At 39.6% G+C, this 22,895-nt stretch overlaps 1 protein-coding gene and 1 long non-coding RNA gene across 7 annotated transcripts in view; one reads left to right on the forward strand and one right to left on the reverse strand.

Moving 5' to 3' along the window:
• LOC142363210 (uncharacterized) overlaps positions 1–1,453 on the forward strand; it is a 96,651-nt gene extending 95,198 nt beyond the window's left edge. For all 3 annotated transcript variants that reach the window (XR_012765562.1, XR_012765561.1, XR_012765563.1), the window contains exons 3-4: positions 54–129; positions 737–1,453. This is a non-coding gene — a long non-coding RNA (uncharacterized LOC142363210). The remainder of the gene's footprint in view (positions 1–53; positions 130–736) is intronic.
• PARN (poly(A)-specific ribonuclease) overlaps positions 1–22,895 on the reverse strand; it is a 58,674-nt gene that overhangs the window by 20,372 nt on the left and 15,407 nt on the right. For all 4 annotated transcript variants that reach the window (XM_075436124.1, XM_075436123.1, XM_075436125.1 and 1 more), the window contains 5 exons: positions 20,702–20,812; positions 20,547–20,616; positions 13,826–13,881; positions 9,134–9,220; positions 2,354–2,428 (listed from right to left, as the gene is read on the reverse strand). In XM_075436124.1, coding sequence (XP_075292239.1) covers positions 2,354–2,428; positions 9,134–9,220; positions 13,826–13,881; positions 20,547–20,616; positions 20,702–20,812 — 399 coding nt within the window. The remainder of the gene's footprint in view (positions 1–2,353; positions 2,429–9,133; positions 9,221–13,825; positions 13,882–20,546; positions 20,617–20,701; positions 20,813–22,895) is intronic.

Here is a 22,895-nt window from a genome sequence, read left to right on the forward strand (position 1 = left end):
GGAAAGACACAAAGGTGGAACAATTCTAACCCTTTACTCAATTTATTTCTCAGCCCACAGCTCACACATGGAGACCAAACTCTGAATAAGGTTAATCGGGTCTGAAACAGCAAGCTTCAGACACTGCAGGTAAGTTGCTACTTCATGAACACATCACCTGTGACTGCACAGCTCCGAGTACATTTTTACCTAAGCTAATTTAGATTCTGGCTTATTCCCTCCCACCTTGTAACGTACTCATCGTGGCATGAACAGCATCTCCCTCAAAGCTTTGACGGTGTGCTGGTGTCACTACTAACTACAGCACATACAGTTTACAAACGAAGCACTCAGAGGTAAGAAACAAAGACGAGACCCGCAAGCAGTGCTACCAATGCCTTCCCGAGTTACAGATCTAGTGAAAACAGGGTTACATTTATTTTGACATAATTCTTTGTCTGGAACTTCTCTGTACAAGTTCCATGGTTCTTGTATCGTATATAGATGAAGAAACAATAGCTCTTGCTGCTGTATGGAGCATTCGCTGTAAGGAGGCTGCTGATAAGTACTCAAAGTCCTCTGCAGAGATATGTCTGTACTGGGAAGTATGAGAAATGTGCACAGGGTGTTAATAAGGAATCGGAGAGATGCACCGATTATGCAACCAGAATCTGAAAGCTTCTTTATTTAAGCTTCGTAAGATAGATGATGGTGAACTTAGTGGGGTTTTCTAATTTGGTTTTTTTTTTCTTTTTAGAACTTCACAGAATCACAGAATGGTCGGGGTTGGAAGGGACCTCTGTGGGTCACCCAGTCCAACTCCCTGTCGAAGCAGGGTCACCCAGAGCAGGCGGCACAGGACCGCATCCAGGCGGGTCTTGAGTATCTCCAGAGAAGGAGACTCCACAACCTCCCTGGGCAGCCTGTTCCAGTGGAAACAACTTAATTGTGGAAATTCTAGCACGATAGGTCTTAAGTGCAACAACATTTCAGCCACTTGATCAGAAATGCTGTGTATACTGCTGCTTCTACTGGCACAGTATTTGATGCAAGCATTTGAGCAAACAGGGATGACACTACCTACCGTAACGTATCCCAAATAACCACGTACAATGATCCACTGCCACAGTCATTGCTCTCAGCAGTAAGTTTATGGGTCAGTCCTCAAATATATGCCCGAAAGAAGTACAGAAACCATTAAGAGCTTGTGGGTCCAACTACAATCGACCAAAAATTTTTAACAAACCCCCACCACACCCAAACAAACAAAACCCCCCAAAACTCCAAACCACTACCAACAGAAACAAGAAAAAAAACAAACACAAACAATAAAACAACCCAAAAACCCCACGTCCTGAAAAGACTGGTTTTCCTCATAACTGGAAGCAATATTTTCAATAAATTCAGAGATGTTGGTCTCCTCCTATGATTTTTACTTAATTCTTGATTAAATCGTGATGATTTTTCAAAAGTGTTACTTATCCCATATTTGTCTTATGATACCTAGATAACTTTTTGCTCTGTGCCTTCTATCAGCTTCTCACACTGGAAATGGTTCTTTCTAGAGTACCTTGCACAATTGTAAATAGTAAAATATTGCTATCTGCCCTAATCATGTGAATTAGGAACATGGGTTCACTAAGAGTGCTTAAATAGTCCTGCATAAATTTTTTTCTTTAAACTAACCCCTCTCCTAAAATCCAAACCAAGAAGCAATGTATATATATATATATATAAAAAACAAAACTACGCAACAAACCCTAAACCCATCAGCTTTCAAGATAAAAGTTAAACATGCTCACTTCCATTAAATTTTTTTCAACACTCAGCTCAAAAGTTCAAATGAAAATTTAAAAACTACGGTCTGGAAAGCTTGCATATGCTTAACCCACAAACTGTAGACACATTAGCAGTCCAGACTGTCAGGAGACGATTGTTTTGCACATGTTCTACAATACACCAAAAGGCTTTCCACCGCACTTGTCACTGCAAATATAAACCAAACCAAACGTGTATCAGTCCAAAGGATATTTGAAGGCAAAGACCACAGAAGTCTTTGATAGCTCTGCTTTGTGCAAAGTACAACCACCTCAATAAACACCACATCAAGTGAAGAAACTAGCATTATTCTACCTCCAGGTTCAGGTACTTAGAGGGTCACGGAATGAAACAAAACTCTCTCAACCAAGGCCAGTCTGGGCTCGGTTGTGCTGCAACACACATGCTGGTACTACAAAAGTTCAGTTCCTCCTACAGCATCTGAACCAAGTCAGCAGTTTTGCCATTAGAATCGCAGATCCAGCTGGCTTGGAGCATTGGACAGGAGCCAGCTGAAATCAAGTCTTCATACTGAAGTAAATTCAGAAACACTTACCTATCTGTACCTGTTCTGGCTGGCTGAGTGATACAAATGCTGATGTATCATCAATCCACGAAACCTGAATGTTACCTAGAAAAGGCAAAAGAAATGATTATGACTATTTTTATCTTTGGCTTAGTCACAGATTTTATCCGACGTGCCATGACATACAAGCAGACAGTCAGCTAAGAGCACCTTCAGCTGAGAAGGCTTTTGTCCACCGTGAAGGCGCGCGGTGCACACACAGCTGTACAGGAGCCTGGAACCACTCAGAAAGCAGTGACTGTTCGGGCTGCACATGCCTCCTGCACACCTTCAGACCTGCTCAAGGAAGGCCCAAAAGGAGAAAGACACACCTAATACCTTGTGTGCTCCCACAGGATTTCTCTGCCTCTTCATAGCTTGCTTTTTTTAAAAAAAAAAAAAAAAATCTTGTAACAATTCAAGAAATGTTAGGGGTTTTTTTAATCCTCCCATCATGCGTATATAACTCTACAACAAAAAATTGGAACAACTTTTCCTGGGAAATTTCAGCTCTGTACCAAAACAAAGAATAGCTCTTTGGGTGATAAAACCCATCCCTCCTTCAGAACTGCAGCATTTCCTAAGGACACAGCATGGACCAGCTCCAGTTACCACCCACAGTTCCTTCACTAGCACAGACACCCAGGATAAATTCCAGCAGAGCCAGGGGGGCAGATAAGATTGTTTGCAGCAGTGGAGAACTCCAGTCTTGCAACGCTCTGAATCTTCTAGCTCTCCTTTGGTTGGATCACACTGTACACCATTTCCTGGATGTGCAATGACAACTGATTTGTTTCAGTAAATGGAGGACAAACACACAAAACCAGGGACCTCCTTTGGAAGCTGTGACAATGGAACAGCGATTGGAAGTCAGTTCCTCCATTCATCAAGCAGTTAGTCCATTTGCTGTATGAATGGCTAAAAATGTCACATTAGCACAGAAGAGCTCATAATCAAGCAAAAGTGGAGGAAAGGATTCCCATTCCAGGCACAAGGTCTTATTGCAGGCTGAAATCCTTTCACACCTCCTGTCCTCATTTAAGTGCTCTACTGTTGGTACCATTCAGATATTGAAAATTGGTGCAATTTTGTCAGGCAGACAAGGAAATCAAGTTATATATAATGTTACACCACCATTTAACCTTCAGACATTACAAGGTTAAAAACAATGATGCAAAACAGCTTAAAATGCATTTTATTTTCAGATGTTTAATCTACTGAAATCTAATTTAGCCTACAGGTTACAAGGTTATAGAATTCTCTTCTGAAATCCAGCCAGATAATAAACAGATTTTTCTAATTATAAAAAATACAAGCCTAGTTAGGTTTAGTATGCATGCTACACATTTGAGTAGCCAGCCATTGAAGACTTTAAGTTATAATCATTTTGATGATTGCCAGAACCGTAATTAATTTAGCATGGTTTCTGACATTTCCCTATACTAAAGGCTAAGGTTGCTATTAAGAGGAGCCTACACTGAGAAGTCAAAGGTTAGAATTTCTTTAAACACTTTGTAGGGCAAATAAATTCAACTTCTGCTAACTCAGCCTTTGAAGAACATAGATCTTTGCTGCCTGTGGGTAAGGGTCTTTACTGTCAGGAGAACATGCTCTTGGCAGGACACTTAACGCTTCACAGCACAGGAAAAGCCCAAGATGATTTATGATTGCAACTCAAAATTGTACTGCATTTGGTAGGACCTCGACACCAAGCTTCCTTTAAATATTAGAAATTACTGCACAATTTAACACTGTTCCGAGTGCACCAACAAGTTATTGCTCTGAATTTCTTTGAGTATTAACGCCTCCTTTATTGCATTATTAATTACAGAATTTTCTAAACAATCATTTGAGCCATCTGACCCCATAGTCTTCTGTAATTCTTCAACACAGAAGTGCTGTCCAGATTCTGTCCCCGTCCCATATAGATGCAGTTAGCTAATTCCATATCCACCCTGAACAAATCAAAAGAAAGATCAGAAAGAAAAATTCTCCTAAACATCTTGCAGTTGTGCCCTTAGTGTAAAATGTCAAAGAGGATCAGCAATGGACTAAAATCTCCTGAATGAATTCAGCTACCACACACATAGACTTCAGTGCCCATGTTTTCACTAAGTACCATTTAAAAACAAATTAAAAATGCAACCTATTGACGGCACTGCATTTTGATATCAGATACTTTTTCATTGCTACAGAAAGGCTGCTGCACTCTAAATGACTTTGGTACTTTAGATAATTAAGGGTTTCAATACCTGCCAACATATGCTGTCCTTATACTCAGATTTATACATTTTAAATATAGAATTTTAAAAATAAGTCAAACATTAAACAGTGGACACCGAGCTGCAATCTGAAGAGAACCACAACAAATGCTCTTATGCAATTCTACGTGCTTAAAAGATACTCTTTTCAGACTATGTCACATTTTGTTATTACTAAGAAATCAGAATTCAAGAGAGAAGATTAATAAATTAGATCATTCAGCAATATTGCTAAGCACTCAGTAAATATTGTGCATTTCAAAAGTATGGTGAAAGGGCAATAAAGATCTGAAAACCAAATGCATCTGCACTTGAAGTACAATATTTAGCAATCAACATAGGCGCATGCCAACTTACTGCAAGGCTGATCTAAATAGGCCATATCCAGCAATGTAACAGAATGCCAGCTCGAGAGAAATCAACCAGATTTCTCCCTCTGCACTTCCAGAATAGATCAAAAGCCTTCAATACTTTGAAAAACATCATTGTTAGCCCCCATGACTCCTTGTGTCTTTGCTACTACATGCGCTGTCAAATAGTGTCCCTTGCTAAAAAAGGTAACATCAAGTAAAGAATTATCAAGTGGAATAAAACATCTTCACTCTAACAGGAGTACATGAAAATCTGACCTATTGCTTCCGAGATGAAAGCGCAATGTAACATGTTTTTTTCCATAAATAAATTTGAAAAAATCTCTCTATTGAAACACAAACATACAAACAACGTTAAAATCCATGGAATAAAATGATACTAATGGATTACGTCAGTACAGATTTTCCTTCAGTTTTTATACCACAATGTTCAAAGGTACGGAAAGGCTTCTGTACAAGAGACTATTATAATAGACTTTCACTATTTCATTATAAAACAACTAAGGGACATCTAATAAAATATAAAGAAGTTTTAAAACCAAAAGAATTTTTCACCGCTTAATTGCAGGTGGGGAACTGCCATCGAGCGCTGCGGATGCCAAGAGTATATATGGGGTGAAGAACTATTTCAGACTGACTCACAGAAAGCTGTGAGAGGCTCAAACTAAAAAATGCAAGGGTGGCCTCTAGCTCCCGAGTCCCTAAGTTACAGAGTGTTAGCAGGCAGGAAAGCTGGTTTACTTTGGCTCCATTCTTACACATTTCGTAAACAACTGTTCGTGGCAATTAAACACTTCGGCTGGGTATTACGACTATACGGACCCTCATTTAACCAAAAAAGTTTATTAACATGTTCTACATTCTTACAATTAAAAAAACCCCAAAAAGTATGTTTCTGGCCACTGACTGCATCAGACCACCAAAACACAAACAACATTTTCCTGGTGAATAACTGAGTTAACAGAGCTTCCACCTCTCTGGCAGGAAGACAGGGTACAAAGAAAGCAACAACAGTTGAAAGAAACATTGACATGAGAAGCAGGAGGAAACGCCAGCAATGCACAGAGAAAAACAGGATTAAATTTTTTTTAAAACCCCCAAACCCAAAACAACCAACAAAAAAACAAACAGAAAACCCCAAACCCTGTAACGAAAAAACCCAACAAATCAAAAAACCAACACTCCAAGCTCATATGTCTATACAAACATGAGCTCAGGAGAATAATTAATATACGTATTGGAGCTAGAAGTTTTGCTTAAACTAGACTGTTCACCTTTGAAAGGGACATTTTTCAAGCGCCACTTTTTTTTTTTTTTAAGAAGAGTTAAACAGCAAGTTTGTAGCACAGCGCTTAACAGGAACAGATGTCAGAGTACGGATCTTGTAAATGAGTCTCAAAAATGTATTTGAGTCACTTAAAATTCAACTATATAGTAGCTTGGACTATTAGAACAAGATTTAAACACACAAAGGACTGGTTACATCTTAGAAGTAACGCATGCATCTTCAGGACGACGATGACTCCACGAACTACATCAGCGCTCACCTCCCTCTGAAAGCTGACTCTCGTGCTCTCACAAAATACGACGCATAGGTGCGACTCCCCTCACTTGCACAATGTTTAAGTAGCTTTTTCAATGCTTTGACAGCACGTGTTTTAATTAAAGCCCAAAGACATTAATTTAAGTAGAAGGGAAAGCTATACACAAAAGCTGTATTCCAGAAAATACTATTTTAATACCTTCATATTTCACATCAGCATGACCAATTCACTACACAAATTGAAGAATTTAAAGAAAGTGTTTTAAGGGACGGCACAGCACTGCAGTACTTGTGCAACGAAAGCACATTCACCCCTGAGCCTACAAAACCCTCCTGCAGGAAGAGGTGTCCCCTTGGTGTGCGCGCAGTACTGACCAGCTTCAGAAGCATGAACACCCTGCTAGAGTAGCCAACAACAAGCAGCTCCAAGCCTGACACTGCAGCCCCTTCAGCTGTTTCACTGCTCTCGTTAGAAGCTTCATGGAAGATTACAACTCTGCTTCAACTCATACTAGGCTAAAACAAATCCAAAATAATTTTTTACAAAGTCAGATCAATGTTGCTATTCAATTTAACAACTGGTTTTAGTCCAGGTAAAAGCTTAGTTTAAAAACACATCTGTTCACCTGGTGTAATAAATGGGGACAACTGCTGTCTGTTCCTGCTGTGCTTTTTTCACTTCTGGAAACCCAACCTCATGCTGTGCCACGCTCCCTCTCCCCGCTCAGCTACAAGTGAGAAAGCACGAGCACTCCTACAAATTTGGAAAGAATAAGCTGCAGTTTGCTTTGAGATATCATGGCAATACGACCTAAACCAGAGCACAGATTAAGTACTACCCAAATACCAGGAGTTTGTAAATCCAGGTCTGAAACATGCAGCTCTGATCTGGAGGAGCGAGAGAAAGGGGGATTTCACAACTGAACAGCACTTCGAGCTGTGTCAGTGTGACCCCCTGTGGCAGCGATCCGTGTGAGCATTTCACACCAGTGCTGAGGGCAGGAGGTGAAGAAACAACAAAAATTAAACGGCTGAGCCTTTACAAGCCGATAGAAACAACATCCAAACCGTGCTGTTTCTTACCCCGCAACAGCAATTCCAGCAGACTCTCAATAACCTTCTACATTCTCACGTTCTAGATTTCCAGCCGGGAATATTAAATCCTCCCCAGCATTATACGGGTATTGTACTGCACTACAGATCACAGAGTCAGAAGGAACTGAGTGAATTTTACACAGGTCCAGAGACCCTGACACAGACTACGCCATCACAATTGTGGGTGAAGAGGAACACATCATCCTGCAAACCAGCACAGCGACCCACAGCAAGCACAGAAACGAGAGGACTGGGTACGCTGAGGGACTTCATCCTTGTACTGCTGATTAAATGCCTTTACGCATACCACAGCAGTTATTTCAACTGAGGTTAGGTTCAGGTTTGCCCAGAATCCATCTAGCACCCTACAATCTCCGACTTCAGTCATTAAGTGTGGTGCCTAACAAGTGATAGGACGAGAGGAAACGGCCTCAAGTTGCACCAGAGGAGGTTTAGACTAGAGAAGAGGGAAAATCTCTTCACAGAAAGGGCTGTAAAGCACTGGAACCGGCTGCCCAGGGAACTGGTGGAGTCACCTTCCCTGGAGGTATTTAAAACGAGTGCAGACGTGGCGCTTAGGGACGTGGTGTAGTGGTGGACTTGGCAGCGTTTGGCATTTAACAAGCTACTTTCAATAACGTAAGTATTGCGAGCAAATACTTCTTGAAAATCATGAAAAAAAATATTTAGTAAGAGAGATAATTTGTATTTTACTTTAAAAGTTTCAAGAAATTGAAAGAAGTTACATCTCTTTTTAAAAAAAAAAAGCCCCAGAAAAATAATTTTAAATTATTTGCAAGCCCGAAAGATGTCTTTTGAAGTACTACCTTACCTAGAAAAAGAAACTAGAAACCAATCTGCAATAACACCCAGCGCAGGGGGGAGTATGAAAGATCATTCTAGTTCTGATTTAGAGGTGCAAAGCATAACCACCATTTTCTGCTGCAAGAGTGGTGTATCGGGAGATCACTGCCAATTAATTAGGATCTCCATGTCCTTGCATTATATACTAAGGCTTAGCGGAGGAACAACAGGACTGCTAGTCCCCAGTTTAGATAATGTCTTTGCTGTTTCTTCCGACTTGGATAGTGTTCACTATCTTGAGATCAAATTGCCTATCTGCAAGCCTGCCTGCTTGCCTAGACTCTCATAAGCTAGCGTCTGGCTTTAAGCAGACTGCAGGATGAACCTTATTTCTAAAACCTTGATCTGCCTTTCACACTAATCTCCACTCCCTTTACCCACCTCTACGAGCTCTTACCTCCTCCCAGGAGAGGCTGTACATCAAAGGATCAAAGGTCCCCGGTAGTCAACAAGCACCGCATACAAAGATGTCTAAAGAGCAGTTCATCAGGGCTAATTAGTAAAGCTGACTCATCATTACCTATACTAGGAGTAAGTCTATCCACAGATTAAAAACAACAAACAGACCCAGGGGTACTTGCTAATGACAAAGGGGAGGGGGGAATATGTATAAGGCAGGCTAGACTGTATCACTCACCAAAGGCACTGAAAAGCTGGTACAGGTCACTAGTCTTCCACTCCTTGGGAAAAGTAACATGAAGAACATGATCTCGTTTTGGCTGCACTGCAAAACAAAAAGGCATTTATTAAAATAAGAGTCACTACTGGTATATTTAGAATGTCCTAAAAGTTATCCAAAATGGTCACGCTGGTTTGGTTGTGTTTTGATTTTATTTTTAACTTCTTAAATAAGAAAAGAAGGCCAAGATCTATGAAACGACATCGGGCACCAACAAAATGTGCTTGCAATTCTGCACGACAGACATACTAAATCCCACGGGCTCATCTGTGTAAGAAATTGAAACAGCATTACATGCAGTGGGAACTGCCCACAAATCCAGTCCTTCACATCCTTGGCACCAAGTTCAAGGGCAGAAGAAAAAACCCAATAGCCTCCTCATGCTCCAGCTCTAGCTTTAAAACATTCCTAGCAATAATTCAATGTTGCCATTTTGCTGTCAATAAAACACTTCCTGTGAAACAATGTTCAATTCAGCTTTCACATAACATTAGGTACAAGCTAGAACACACACCCTCACAGACTTTCTTTTGTTGATGTTAGAAACTACACCAAATGCAAAACAGCCCATGAAGGCCAACACCTAAAGAACTGCAGAAGTCTGGTGTACCCTGAAAGTTACTTGGAGCCTTGTGAATGAGTGAGAGAGAATCCAAGCCAAACTGCGGCACAAGGTGACAGTACAGCAGAAATTTTCACTCTACGGCTGCCTCGCTTTTCCACACTTCCCCCTGCCCATCTGGTTTTGGCCACCATCAGAAGCAGGCTGCTGACCAAGGCGGACCTTTGACCTCACCCAGTGAAGATCATTTGTACACAACAAATCACCAAAATGCATGTGTGATTGAAGTTCCTTTCACTAGACATCTGAGCTTTTAGAACCTGTGAACCCCTACCACATCTTAAAAAGAAGTGGAACACCGGATTCTAAGGCACAAAGATATTGAAATATTTTCCCTTTTCATATGAAATGAAATATTTACAAGTCATTAATTGAGCCTCTCCACAGGCATCTGCGGAGATTTATGGTTTTATGCACGAGACATTGCTGTATCTTCCCTTGTCGTTTTATGTTTGATGGTTCAACTTCTGTCTAACATCAAAGTGGAGTGTTCCACTTCACAATTTACTGCTCCAGTTTGTTAAAGGTAACTCAGGGGTTAACGACACAGCTTTATATGATCTGATTTTAACACCCTCAGGAAGGGCTTCTCTCTTCTTTGGGTATAGAGATTTAGGGACTCTCATCTAAGTAAAATGCCCTCCTGAAATCTTCTGTGACAGAAACTTTTCTAGTTTCTGATCTCCCCCGCTTTCAGCATTAAACGAGGAGAGTTGTTCAAGGTGGATCTCATCCATGGAGCACGTGTCCAAAATTGGGCCACCAACCACTTGTTATTGCTATGTCTGACTTTCATGGATACTTGACCCCATTATACAAGGGCAAACCTCTTCCAGCTTTTTGCTACATTTGGTTAAGATGCAACTGTGCACTGTTTACTGATGAAAGCTTTGCAGATTGTTAATTTTATAAATACAGCTAAGCATTAGCAATTACTACAATTCAGTAACTAGTAATTACTGTAAGTGGTAATGTCTCAGCCTGGTACGTGCTTTACAGTAGAAAGCAGGTATGTTTTTAGGTGTAACTATTCCACAAGTAAGGCTTCATTTTTCATGAACTTGAGAACTGTAGCTTTTAACGGCTGCAGTGTTTCTAAACAGACTGAATAGATACTCATGAACTTCAGTTTTAAGCCTTCCCACCCCTGCCCAAAGGGTTAACAGAATTTTTATTCCCAAATAATTTTTTAACATCTGTGTAAACTCAACAGAACACAACAGTCACTTACACCTCTAAAACTCAAGTTCTGAACCACAATACGTCATGAAAATAGGACAGAGATTTCCAAACGCATCTATATTCCAAGGCAGAGATCGCAGCATGAACTCAATTTGCAGCATTATGCAGGTACCAACAGTAAAAATAACACAGTGGTAACTCAGCATCTGAAAACCAAACTAGTGAATGCTTAATGAAGTCAGAGGAAAATAAGTTTCCCAAGTTTCTTTTGAGTAACTACTTGTTTTGCTCCAAATAAGTAAAGAACCTAGGTTTTCAGCTGAAAAAAAAAAAAAAATGGAAGAGTGGACCATGACCCTGTGGTAAGCTGTAACATGGTATCTAATTAGCTGGTCAGCAGGACCCACGCAGTTTAGAAAAAGGAAAATTTTTCAACTGTGTGATCACATCAGCTGAAATGAAATTGATATTAGAGATAGGTGTGCAGGAACATAGCCTGTTGCAGGTGAAACAGCATTAACTGAAGATCTTACAGCTGCCAGCCTCCAGCCACTTGCGATTTGCTTGTGCTTTAATGCTTTGATCAAAACAGGCCGGGTTAGCATGTGTTTATTAGTAACTCCCTGCTCACAAATCCCAGGTTTGCATGAGCACCTGAGCATCAGCTGGGACGGAGCCACCAGCAGCTAAAGCAAGCAATCACTTCATGAGCACAGGTGAAGTCTTGTTCCTTAAATCTGCCACTTCAAAAACCAGGAAGAACACAACACTTTTTAGGCACCAGAATTCCATTTTTTCAGCACTACACAAGCCAAAACCCCACAAGTCCTCTTAACAAGCCAATGAAGATCAGTCCATTGCTGCACAGCCTACTGAACAGCTAGCAATTCAAAGGTTTACGTATCTGCAATCCAGCAGCAGAGAATTGTAACCGTAACAACTCCAGTTTCAGATGTTCTAACAGCCTTTTTCTATTGATTAGTGAGAAGAAACTGCCCCTAACCCTCCAGTATTGGTTTCTTCTTAAACGCACTTTGAATCCTATGTTAAACCTCTGTACCTTCTACCTACTCACGTGAGAAATATTTGATCCACATTCTGCTTTGCAGTCATTTTGTACAGCCAATTCATTCTTTTTAAAGGAGCTTTTAATACACAGGAACAAAAGAAGATGAAAGTCACTTTCACATATTCAATACTATTTGACCTAGCATATGTTACCGAACTCCATTACTTGTGGAAAATTGCACAAACTAGCTATGACACTACAGGACAACCAAACTGACCAACACAACAAAACTTACCACAGTCACCTAGCTAGCTGTGCCTCACCTGTTGTTTTTAAATAGTCTCCAAGTGTATCTGCCACAGAAGTGTGGCCTCATTCTTTGCATGGCTTCACTTTTGCGCAAAAATGCCCAGACAACAAACCACCAGGCAGCTTCCTCAACCTACAGCAGTGTTTAAATCTCAGAACAGAAATAAAAGTTTCTGAAGCAGCCAGACAAACATGCCACCCTACGTGAACTTTCCGTTTTGGAGCTTAGAAAGTCTCCCCGGTTCAGATTCTGCTGCAACGTCTGCATCAGCCTGTTCTACAGGAGTGGCTTTCAGATAAGAGACAGACTTCCAGAGGCAGACTCTCTTTTGCCAACTCTTCCTGGCAAAGTATCAAAGCAATCCTGTAAGTTGGCTAGCAAGCGGAAGGAGCATCTTTACAGCTTAGCAGTTTTGGCATTCTCTCAATGACCCAAAGTATTTATCCATTCTTCCACTCAATATAAAACAGTTGGGGAAAGAAGTACGCAACATAATTAGATAACCATTCCAATAGATCCGCAGAGCCAGAGCTCAGTGATCTGATCGCCTAACTTCATTTAAATACATGCCTTTACAGCATATATTTTCCTCTCCAGTAGTTACCTGCATCTTTCTAGAACTTCATTCTGTTACTATAAAACTAGCACCTAATAAAGGGTCATCCTTCAGTCTGAGCTTTCCGATGCATGGAGTGGAAAATGTCTTCACATCAATATTGCTTCCAGATAGGTATCATTTTTAAGACGTACATGTATCTGACTTCACAGTACAAAAGTAAGCTTTAATCTAGTCAAGGACTAGACTGACCTCCAGGGCTTCACATTTTCGTAAGCCACGACATCAGTGGTAAAACTCTTCCAAAGTCTTCCCTCTCATAGTGGAACATCCCACGACAGTAAGAACCTTTATATTAGAAAAATCTGTTTTCATTTAAATGTATTAGCAACTCATTACAGCCCCAGGTCTGTAACCTGAAATAAGTCAAAATGTGAAAGTATTTCAAGTAATATTTTTCTATTTATGCAATCATAATCTCATGTGGCAAAAGAATTCTGATGTTTTGATTGAAGTTAAGTAAAGGTACTGCTGCATGCAAACTGCGAAGGAAAGCGGCCAGAATATTTTTCAGAACCATTTGCTATTCGCTGTCTTCTTCCTGTACGTACTGAGGGGTAAGGGGGATGGTGTGAAGACCCCACTTTATATGTTGTATGGTATGTAAGAACAGTGACCCAAAATAACCATAAAGCTGTTAACTTCAAACTCAGTTACATTTAGTTACAAGAGTTTAATCTGTTCTAGTCGATCCCCTTTATAACGCAGATTCTCTGGTCAAATTTGCAGAACTTACGGTTTTACTATTTCTTTCCAAAAAAAAAGGGCGTTTAGAACATTTGGCAAGTGGCTAATAACCTAAGTACAGCTGATGTCCCACGCTTCAGACATATGATAATTAACTTTTACACTTCCTCCTCCAGAAAATTTGTCAGAATGGTAGTAGGTTTACAATGAAATAAGCTACTTACAGTCTGGTCCTTCCAAATTGAGATATGGTATGTCCATTACTCTCATAAGAAATAGCCTGAAGCAAAACAGAAAAGCATCATTAGCAAATTTCTGCCTGAAGATCTAAAGCTTTCTTTTTGTAGTTTGTTCAGACGTTGCTTCTGAAGAAGCAGAATTAATCATCCCAACCATACCTTAAGCTACATTAAAACAAACAGACCCTCTAACTAAGTCCAATCCATTATCTAACGATCTACATTCAAAAAGTTATTTCGCATCATGCTAGTAATTTTACTTATTCAACAAAACAAGAACAAAGAAGCCCCAAACTGTTACTGCTGAAAACAATTTAAACAAGTGGGGAAATGAACACTTAGAAAGTAGCAGCTCTGCGCAGGAACAGCTAGTTACACGGTGGGTAGTGCACAAGCTGTCATTCCAAACACGCACATACTTTATAATATTCTGAGCACTACATCATGCTTCAGACAGAATGCATCTTAAAACCCTGAAACTGCAAAACCCAGCATGACACTTCAGTGGAGATAACCAGGACAAGTCTTTTGCCTTTTAATAAGTAACTGAAGAGTTTCTCAGAACATTCGGGACATGCTTTCAATAAAAGCTCATATTCAGCTCTTAAAACTATTTCCCTTCAAAACAAGATAAGTAGCCTAACCCTGTCATAGGTATAGATGCCACATTGCTGTTACAAAACATTTGCTGTGTAGAGTGTTCACTGGAGGGCTAAAATACATAACTTTTCCATAATAACTCAGAAAGCTTCTAAAATGCTTATCAGATTACAGTTACAGCATTCAACTAAGCAATAACAGATATAAACAGCTGATAAAAACATTTTAAGTATGCAAACTGATCTGTAATTCCCTAGAGATTCTTCATCTCATAGCATACTATTAGTTTTTAAGAGTTTTAATATCGTGTCCTTATGGTTACTTGTATCACTGAGAAGTCTACTGGAAAGAAGCTGATAACTTGTCTTTGCTATAAATACTCAGGAGAAAAAAACCCAAATAAAACACTGTGGAGAAAATGGACTACATGACAGGTTCACACGCGAGCCAGAGGGTCTTCAGAGACCTGGCACCAGCCGTGATAAACACTGTCCCATCTAATTTCTCTTTCTGAGTCTCAGGGAAGATACAGGAGAAGGTGTACTGTCTCCCCCTGAGCACGGCAGAACCTAAAAGCATTTTTATCAATAAAAATTAGAAACATCAGCATCAATTAACTTAACTTTAACAATTCCAGCATAGCACTGGGTAATAAAGATATTTTACAAAAGAGACAAAGTTTCTTCTTATGTTTAAGCCTTAGGTGCCATATGCCTTGGCTTCATTATAGCTATCTGTCTAAACAGGACAGGAGTGACATCTTGCAAGCGAAGCTAGCTTCAGAGTTTCCACAAGAAACACAGAAGAACGTTCCCACTCTGACCTCTCCTAGAGACCCGGGGTAATACTGACAGGACATGCAGTGCTATTGCTCAAGAAAGAAACAAAAAAAAGCCATCCACCCAGCAAACAACAGACAGAAGACACCATGATCAGGCCATAAGCGTATCTCTTGTGAGATTAAAGGGAGGGAGAATACAAAGAAGGAGCGTGGGACATCTTCCAAGGAGGAACAGAAGGGAGGTGACTATGTTCCATCTCTGGTGAAGACATCAGGCAGGATCATACCACCACTACAAAGCACCTAGCTGGGCAGAAAAGACCTTGCAGGCCTGGGATCCATGCTCTGCTAGCAAGCTGACCTTCACTTCAGACTGTCAAAAGATGCCCAGTTCCATTTACTGCCTACAATTTGTGCTCATGTCTTCATCTGAAATAACATCAACGTCACTGTTAGCAGGAGCCACAGCCTTCTTCGGACTCCAGGGCAGGGAATAAGCACAGCCTCACTATACAGCATTTCAGCTACTCAGTAAAAGCTGTGTAGTCTTCACTGGATGAAGGCTGGCCATCATCCATGCAGGATGGCAAAAGTTAAAAAAAAAAAAAAAAGAGAAAAAAAAAAAGGCAGACTTGGTTTAAGTTGAGCTCTCTGAAGAAAAAGCTTTCACAGAATTCTTGGCACCAGCTACTTTTTAAAAGTACTCAAATAACTAGCTTAGTCTCCTAGGCAGCAGTTATAGTACAAGTCGTCTTTATTTTTATGAAAACACAACCCAAACTTCTGGGCAGAATACTAGTTAAGATGCCCTCCCTCAGGTTTTATCATGGTGAGGAAAGCAATACAGTGGCCAACAGCAAGAACAACCTTATGCCAAAAAAATGCATATACATGAGATTAACTAAGGCCAGATTTATATCCTCCGAGACAAATCCTACATTTATTTGTTTGGTCAAAGAACTATTTCTCTAAACAGCACATACACACACACAAACACACATACACTCCGTAAAGAGAGATTAAAATCAGTATTTATACTACTAAGTGCACTTGAATTACGCTACAGCAGTAACTGCATCTTGTAGACTAACATCACCCAGATTATGAACAATGAGTTGCAACATAATCCATACTCAAATAGCTGTAATTACAGTTCTAAGATTCCTTATCTATTTGAAGAGAAACTAAACTAATAAAGTTGCTCTTTATGACAACATGAACCCTACTTTATATTAGCTACATTTGTTAAGTTGTGGCTATGACATTGCTTTTCACTACATTAATTCACAGTTATTTAAAAGCTGTATTGACAAAGCTAAAAAAAAAGTGACTTCCTACACTGTTTAGAGGCTACAGCCAGATCCCATGGTCAGAGGACAGAGGTCTATAACTCAACGGACAACAATAGCCTGGGACCTCTGAGGTATTTTGAGACAGCCACTTGCAAGGCAATCGTTTCTGTGGCAAGTCAAGTAAAATGAGGAGGGCAAGGCTATGGCCATGCCACTTCACAGCGATGCATAAGTAGTCTCAAGTAGTCAACATTCCTCCTCTGCACTGAGCTAGGATGAAAGTTCTCACAGCTGTGTGACGAACTGTGTAGACAAGCTGATCCAGCTGAGAAAGGAAAAGGCATCTTTCCAAGCCCAGATCAGTTCACCAACCCAGCTGAGTAACTCGTACAGCCACACCTGGCAGAAAGCACCAGGACAGCAACTGTTTACTCCTGCACTGTGGCTGAAAACATATCAGTCAAACTGCAGAAGAGCACACTAATTTTTTTTTGCAATAATTTTGTAAAGAAAATTAAATTCATATAGAAAAGCAGAGGGAGAAATTAACTGATTTGCAACGCATGCCAGAGAACCTAGCTCGCTGGTGAGACATTTTCCACAAATACAGCACAAACCCGAGCTCTTTCCACATACATCAAATTTTGGTTTCTGCTATTCCTTTGTATGAAAAAAAATATTTCCAAGATAATTTATATATCTACAGACCATCATGCTATTCGGCTTAATAAAACATGGTGTTTTCATTTCTCTACATCTCTTTCACCCCCTGCCTCCAGCAACATCAAAAGAAAAAAAAACCAAAACAAAACCAACAACCCAGAGAGATCCCAAAGGAAATTGTCATTAGAAGTCTGGGAGGGGCTTGCGGGTGGGGGCAGGGAGGTATGGAACAAGAGATGTTGCTCTAAACAAACCAGGTAAAAAAATTTCAAATCAACACCAAAGCCTATAAAACAATACAGCATCCAAATTATACATATAAGAGTTCTGATATTACAATATAAAAAGTCCCATCATCTCAGCTCCCAAGTGTTCATCAGGGACTACTACGGCAGGCTGTTCACACGAACACGGTTTTTCAAAGACGTGCACACAAAGAAGCATAAAGATTACAGAAATGCATCTCCAGAATTCTTGGCTTATTGAGTTGTTTATCACATAAACTTACTGCATTATGCCTAAAAGCACCAAACAACCCTAAGGCAAAGTCTGTTTTTAATCAGTTCCACTCTTACACGAAGTTGAAACTGAAGATTTTACCTATACTGATTGCTAACCTGTGAGCATTAACCTACATGAGGCCACCACTCGAAGAGCAAGCCAGGAAGTTCCATAATTTTGCTGACTTACTGAAAAAGTATTACCTTCCTGTGAAGGCTCAGTTTGTATATACCAAAGCTTGATTTTTCAGTTTTAAACTTACTCCTGCTGTTCACATTAGTGACAAGTCTATTCAAACAGAAAACATTTCCAAAATCCCATCAGTCACACTAATCACGTAAAAGTTTAATCTCTAAACTGTATTTAAATATTAACACCTAGTATGCAGAGATCTTGAAACTGAGACTTTATAAGCAACCCAAAGAATCATAAAGTGGTCTGCTTTAACGAAGATTTTCAAGCCTATCTTGATGATAATTCAAACGGAGAACACTGCTGCTAAATAACTGCCTTATAGAGAACTGCTCTGTTCAGCTTCTTTCAGGAAAAACTTTTGTGACAGACAGTACAACTTTCATGTGTTTAGCTTACTGTTTGCATGTTGTAGTTTGTGTTTTGCTTGAAGAACATGATTACAGCACAAAGGAAAAGGTTTCCTTGTTCTGACTGCTGCCCACAGGATCAGGTAGACCTTCTGGAGGAAGGAGGAAGATAATTTTTTTTCTCCCCAGGAGGAAGAGAGGATGCTCAGCCAGGGAAAGCTTATAGATCCCAAGCTAGAGAAAATTAGGTGTAGCAGGAAGCTAGCTGGCAGCCCAGAGCATACCTGCAAAACCCCCCAGAAGCAACACTTACTAGGGACCTTACGATAACTACCGAATTCGCACAAGCCCTGGATACTTACAGGTGCTGAGCAGACCTCATGCTGGACACAGAGACCTGGGCTGCACGGACATACCAAATAGAGCAAAAGACTCGCTCGTTTAGACATCTAACAGCTCTGACTTCTGACACGTGCCTGAACCTTTTTTCTTAAAAAAAAAATAATTAAATAAATGGAGTTGCCTTATTCTGGTTTGTTCTTTTGCATTACAGTATAGAAAAAAAAAAAAAAGCTTTAAAAATACAAGCCTTGGCCTGCTCACTATAAGGAAAAGGTGAGACGGTCTCACCTCCAAGCTCTGACTGAGGTGAGGTGGCAGATGTTAGTTAGGATATGGCAAAGCTTCTGAGATCATGTGAAATTAAGACATGGCAAGTCTACCAAGTTTCCATGATCTAAAGATAATATATAGCTTTCCTGAAACAAGAAGCTACAAGTTCTGAATAATGACAGAATAGCTAAATTGTCTTTTTTCCTCATAAACTGCAATTTTCAGTTCTTAAGAAAAAAAAAGAAAACAGAAGAGCTGTTCTCCCCACGATTTTTTGTTAACGTTCCCTTTCATTCACTTTTGCTACAGTTGGGCAGAGTTACCTCCAAAGCCAGAACAGACACGGCAGGCTTCCTCTCCAATCTCTGAAATGTTGCTGTTAGAGGAACTTCACATCTGAAGTAGACAACTTAATTAACTTGGAAAGCTTAAATGTAACCTATTATTGTGACAATTTTAGTGTGTACTTGTTGCAGATATGCATCTCTAGAAAGAGATGAAAGCGTTTTGGATAATGATTGAAAGAATACCCCCCTCAGTTGGCATCCACTAGCTTGCAGACGTGTGTGCTGGTGTTACAGAACACAACCCTGTGATAAATCCTGTCTTAAATGAAATTATGCTGATCGATTCTATCATCACCTTCACATTCAAATGAAGTAGGCACTGCGGGTCCACGTTCAAACTAAGGAATGCACATACAATTTATAACATCTGCTAGAGTATATGGAGTTACTGCCTTACACGTCTCGGTGCCAAGAGACTCACCTCACTGCTGTCCCTACAGTCACTTGGTTTCCAGACCAATGAAAGCTGCAAGTCATTGATCACAATTATTGCCTCACTGATGTGGGCCACCTGAAACTAACGTAATTCATTCCACCAACGCCTACATTACAGGGTTTGAAAGGATGGAATTTCTCCTGAATTTAAACAAACAAACAGACAGACAGACTAAAGCACTAGCTGCTGTTTAATTTCAACTCCTTTCCCTTTACATGACAGGTTATACTATCTCTAGAAGTTTCATGAGGTAAAATCTACATAGAAAATACAGAAAGAATCAAACCTGTGCCTAAAGACTTCTGCATTTCTCAAGTCTTACCTCAATTTGTTCACGTAATTTGCATGAAGATCCAATTCAAAAGCAAAACACTGATCATAGCACCATCCCATTAACCACTAATCAGATATGTTTATTACGCCTTCTGAAAAATGTGTTATTTGATAATGTTAATAAAATAGCTTTTTGTTACTTAGACTGATATTACCATAGGGATATTTGAGTTTTTCCAGACTGTTTAGCATAGTCAGTTTTAACTATCACCAGTTTGACAATGTCCTACAACACAAAGAACACCTGACCAGTTTTTCTTCAGTTTCACTACTCCCAAAGCTTACACAGAAATAATTATCCAAACTGTAAACATTTTCAACTCTGGCATGTACAAGGCCGCTAAAGCAATCCAGGTACTCTCCTAACAGTCCTTTTAAAAGTTAGCAGGAAGTAAACCATTCTCTTCAGAAAAAAAGGTATTTACTTTACAAATTCTGGCCTCTCTCTGGCATTACTAGTGTGAAACAGAAAGCCCACCAAAACTGAAGTGTAATAAAAAATGCAGTCCGCCACTGATTCTAAGGCTAGAGACAGAGATTCTGAGGCTAGTGCTGTACTGCCATGTGTTAGCAGGTCTTTTAATGCAACAACTACTTACTTGTTAAAAAAAGGTTCAATGAGTTTTGATCTAGCAGACACATGGTTTTTCGGGGGACTGAGGAATGAACCTGATGAATGAAGAAGAAACTCAATATGTAACAAGCAGGTACAGACAGAACGAAGGAGTAGGTTTGAAAAAGACTACATAGATACCTAGGAAATTAGCCATGGAGATGAAACACAGTCCAGTAATGTAAGCATCATATCCTGCTTCATGAAGTTGTTCTGAAGCTGTATCATAACTTGGAAACCCTTCTGCACTTTCTGAGGAGAAAAAATAGTTTGAAAAGATGTTACCACAGAAGTTAAAGGCAGCCCTGTATGCTTGCTCACACACTTATTTCGTCAGACCATAACATCATTTCGGCCAGCTGGTATGATTTTCAGAAGTTCTGAAAAAGGCACAATTTTTATTTGTATTTTTAAATAGGAACAGGCTACTAGGATACAAATCCCTTCCTATTACAAAGCTATTAATCCACAGACCTACTTAGCCAAAATGGAGTATTAATTCTAACACAATGACAGCAGGATTCCCCACACAGCATATTTTTTCCTGATTGTCTCGCATTTAAAAGAACAGACACTCAGGCTAATTGAAAACTCTACCTCTCACCACCCAATTGACCTATGGTCAGATTTTTCAAGGTATTTAAATGATGAAGATGGAACTAAGAGATTAAAGGATGTCTTTACTGACAACTTGACTGACAATCATGCTTGTGTTTATGTGAAGACCTTAAGCAGTATCCCTTGAACCTGAAAGTGGAAACCTTAACAGGCACTTCTCTGCAGCGTCCAAAAGTACGTAAGTCTCAATAACAGAGACATCACACTTTTTTTTTTAATTTAAATTTTTCCCATTCCCAACTTCAAAGTCATTTCACCTTTGTAGCTAACCTCTCAACCTCTAGAAAGCTGGCTCGTTTTCCTCTAGAAGTTATACTGAAAATAGGTCTGGAAGAACAAAATTAACTGTTTAAAAAGCCGGAATCATGACCCTTACATTAAGGTACAGACTGAAAACTGAACTCTCTAATTCCATGTAATTTATTGCATTCTACTACAACAAAAGAAGCTAAAATAATGATGAAACATATTCAGGATTTAAAACAGTGATACAGAAATACTAGCATAACTTATACAATGGAAATATGTAAGCATCTACATTTGTTGCACTTGTAAAAAGAAACTTGAATCCAAATTTGACATATAAAACTAGAGTAGCAAAACATCAGGTCTTTTTCAGATAAGCCCTTGTAATATTTATTTTAAAAACTAAAGTTGTCTGAGATGCAGACAACGTTAGGCTATACTGGCTGAGCTGAAAAGGACATTTCTTAGTGTTTAAGTTAAATTTTTTTGTTTTGTTTAATAGATAAACATCCAAAAGGAAACATAAGTGAACAGTTACTAAAAGTATTCTAGTATTTTTACACATGCTTTGCTTTGGATGATCTGAACCACATTAATCATCTCTGATTAAACATTAACACTTTTGAGTCAGTTAACCATTACGGTCATATTTTGCTCAAGGAAGAAAGTAAAAATATTATTTTATATTGCATCAGCAAAAAATAGTACCTGACAGCTGCCAAATTATGTTACGTCCTGAGAATAAGCTACAGAGGAGACGCCACTAAAAGGTCTGCACGCGATCACTGTACACTCCATGTGCATGGTATTACTTCAGTCTAGGCACCAACAGCTCCTGCTCATTGTCCAAGAAGATTGTAGATGATCCATCTTGTTATCTCTCCTGTTACTACAGCTTAAGTGCATCCGCTCTGCACACTCAGCAATATGAAAAAGTATCAACCACCTCATTTTTGATTAAGCATTGAGACTTTCCCTTCCAATACACTCTGCTGTTCAGTACTGCCCTCCCTTTTCTATCTCAGCAGCTTAAGAAAAATTCCAGAACCTTGAGGTAAGCTTACCCTTTGACTAAATATCATTTCATTCACCTCAAAACAAAGCAAGCTCTAAAGGAACTTAAACAATTTCTAGAACACACATGGCTAGTCACTACTGTGTGAGCTTTCTTGGTTTTGTTTGTCCAAGTTCCTATCTGAGTGTCCTGGCTCTAATCTGAAGGACAATAACCACCAACTCAAACAGTTCTATAACAATTTCAAGTTACGCCTCAAAAATCCAGCTAGAAAACCAAAATGCCATCATTAGAAGCACATAAAACTGCTGTTTGCTGAATACATCCAATCTTCTCTTGTTTGATATAAAGTGGAAGAATTCCTACTGACTTCCGCTAATTGTTCTAAATACAACGGCACTCTATTTATATTGCCCATGTCTAAAGTCCCCTTCATCAAAACACTAAATATTAATA

Source organism: Opisthocomus hoazin, chromosome 15, assembly GCF_030867145.1.
Source record: "Opisthocomus hoazin isolate bOpiHoa1 chromosome 15, bOpiHoa1.hap1, whole genome shotgun sequence".
Lineage (NCBI taxonomy): Eukaryota > Metazoa > Chordata > Aves > Opisthocomiformes > Opisthocomidae > Opisthocomus > Opisthocomus hoazin.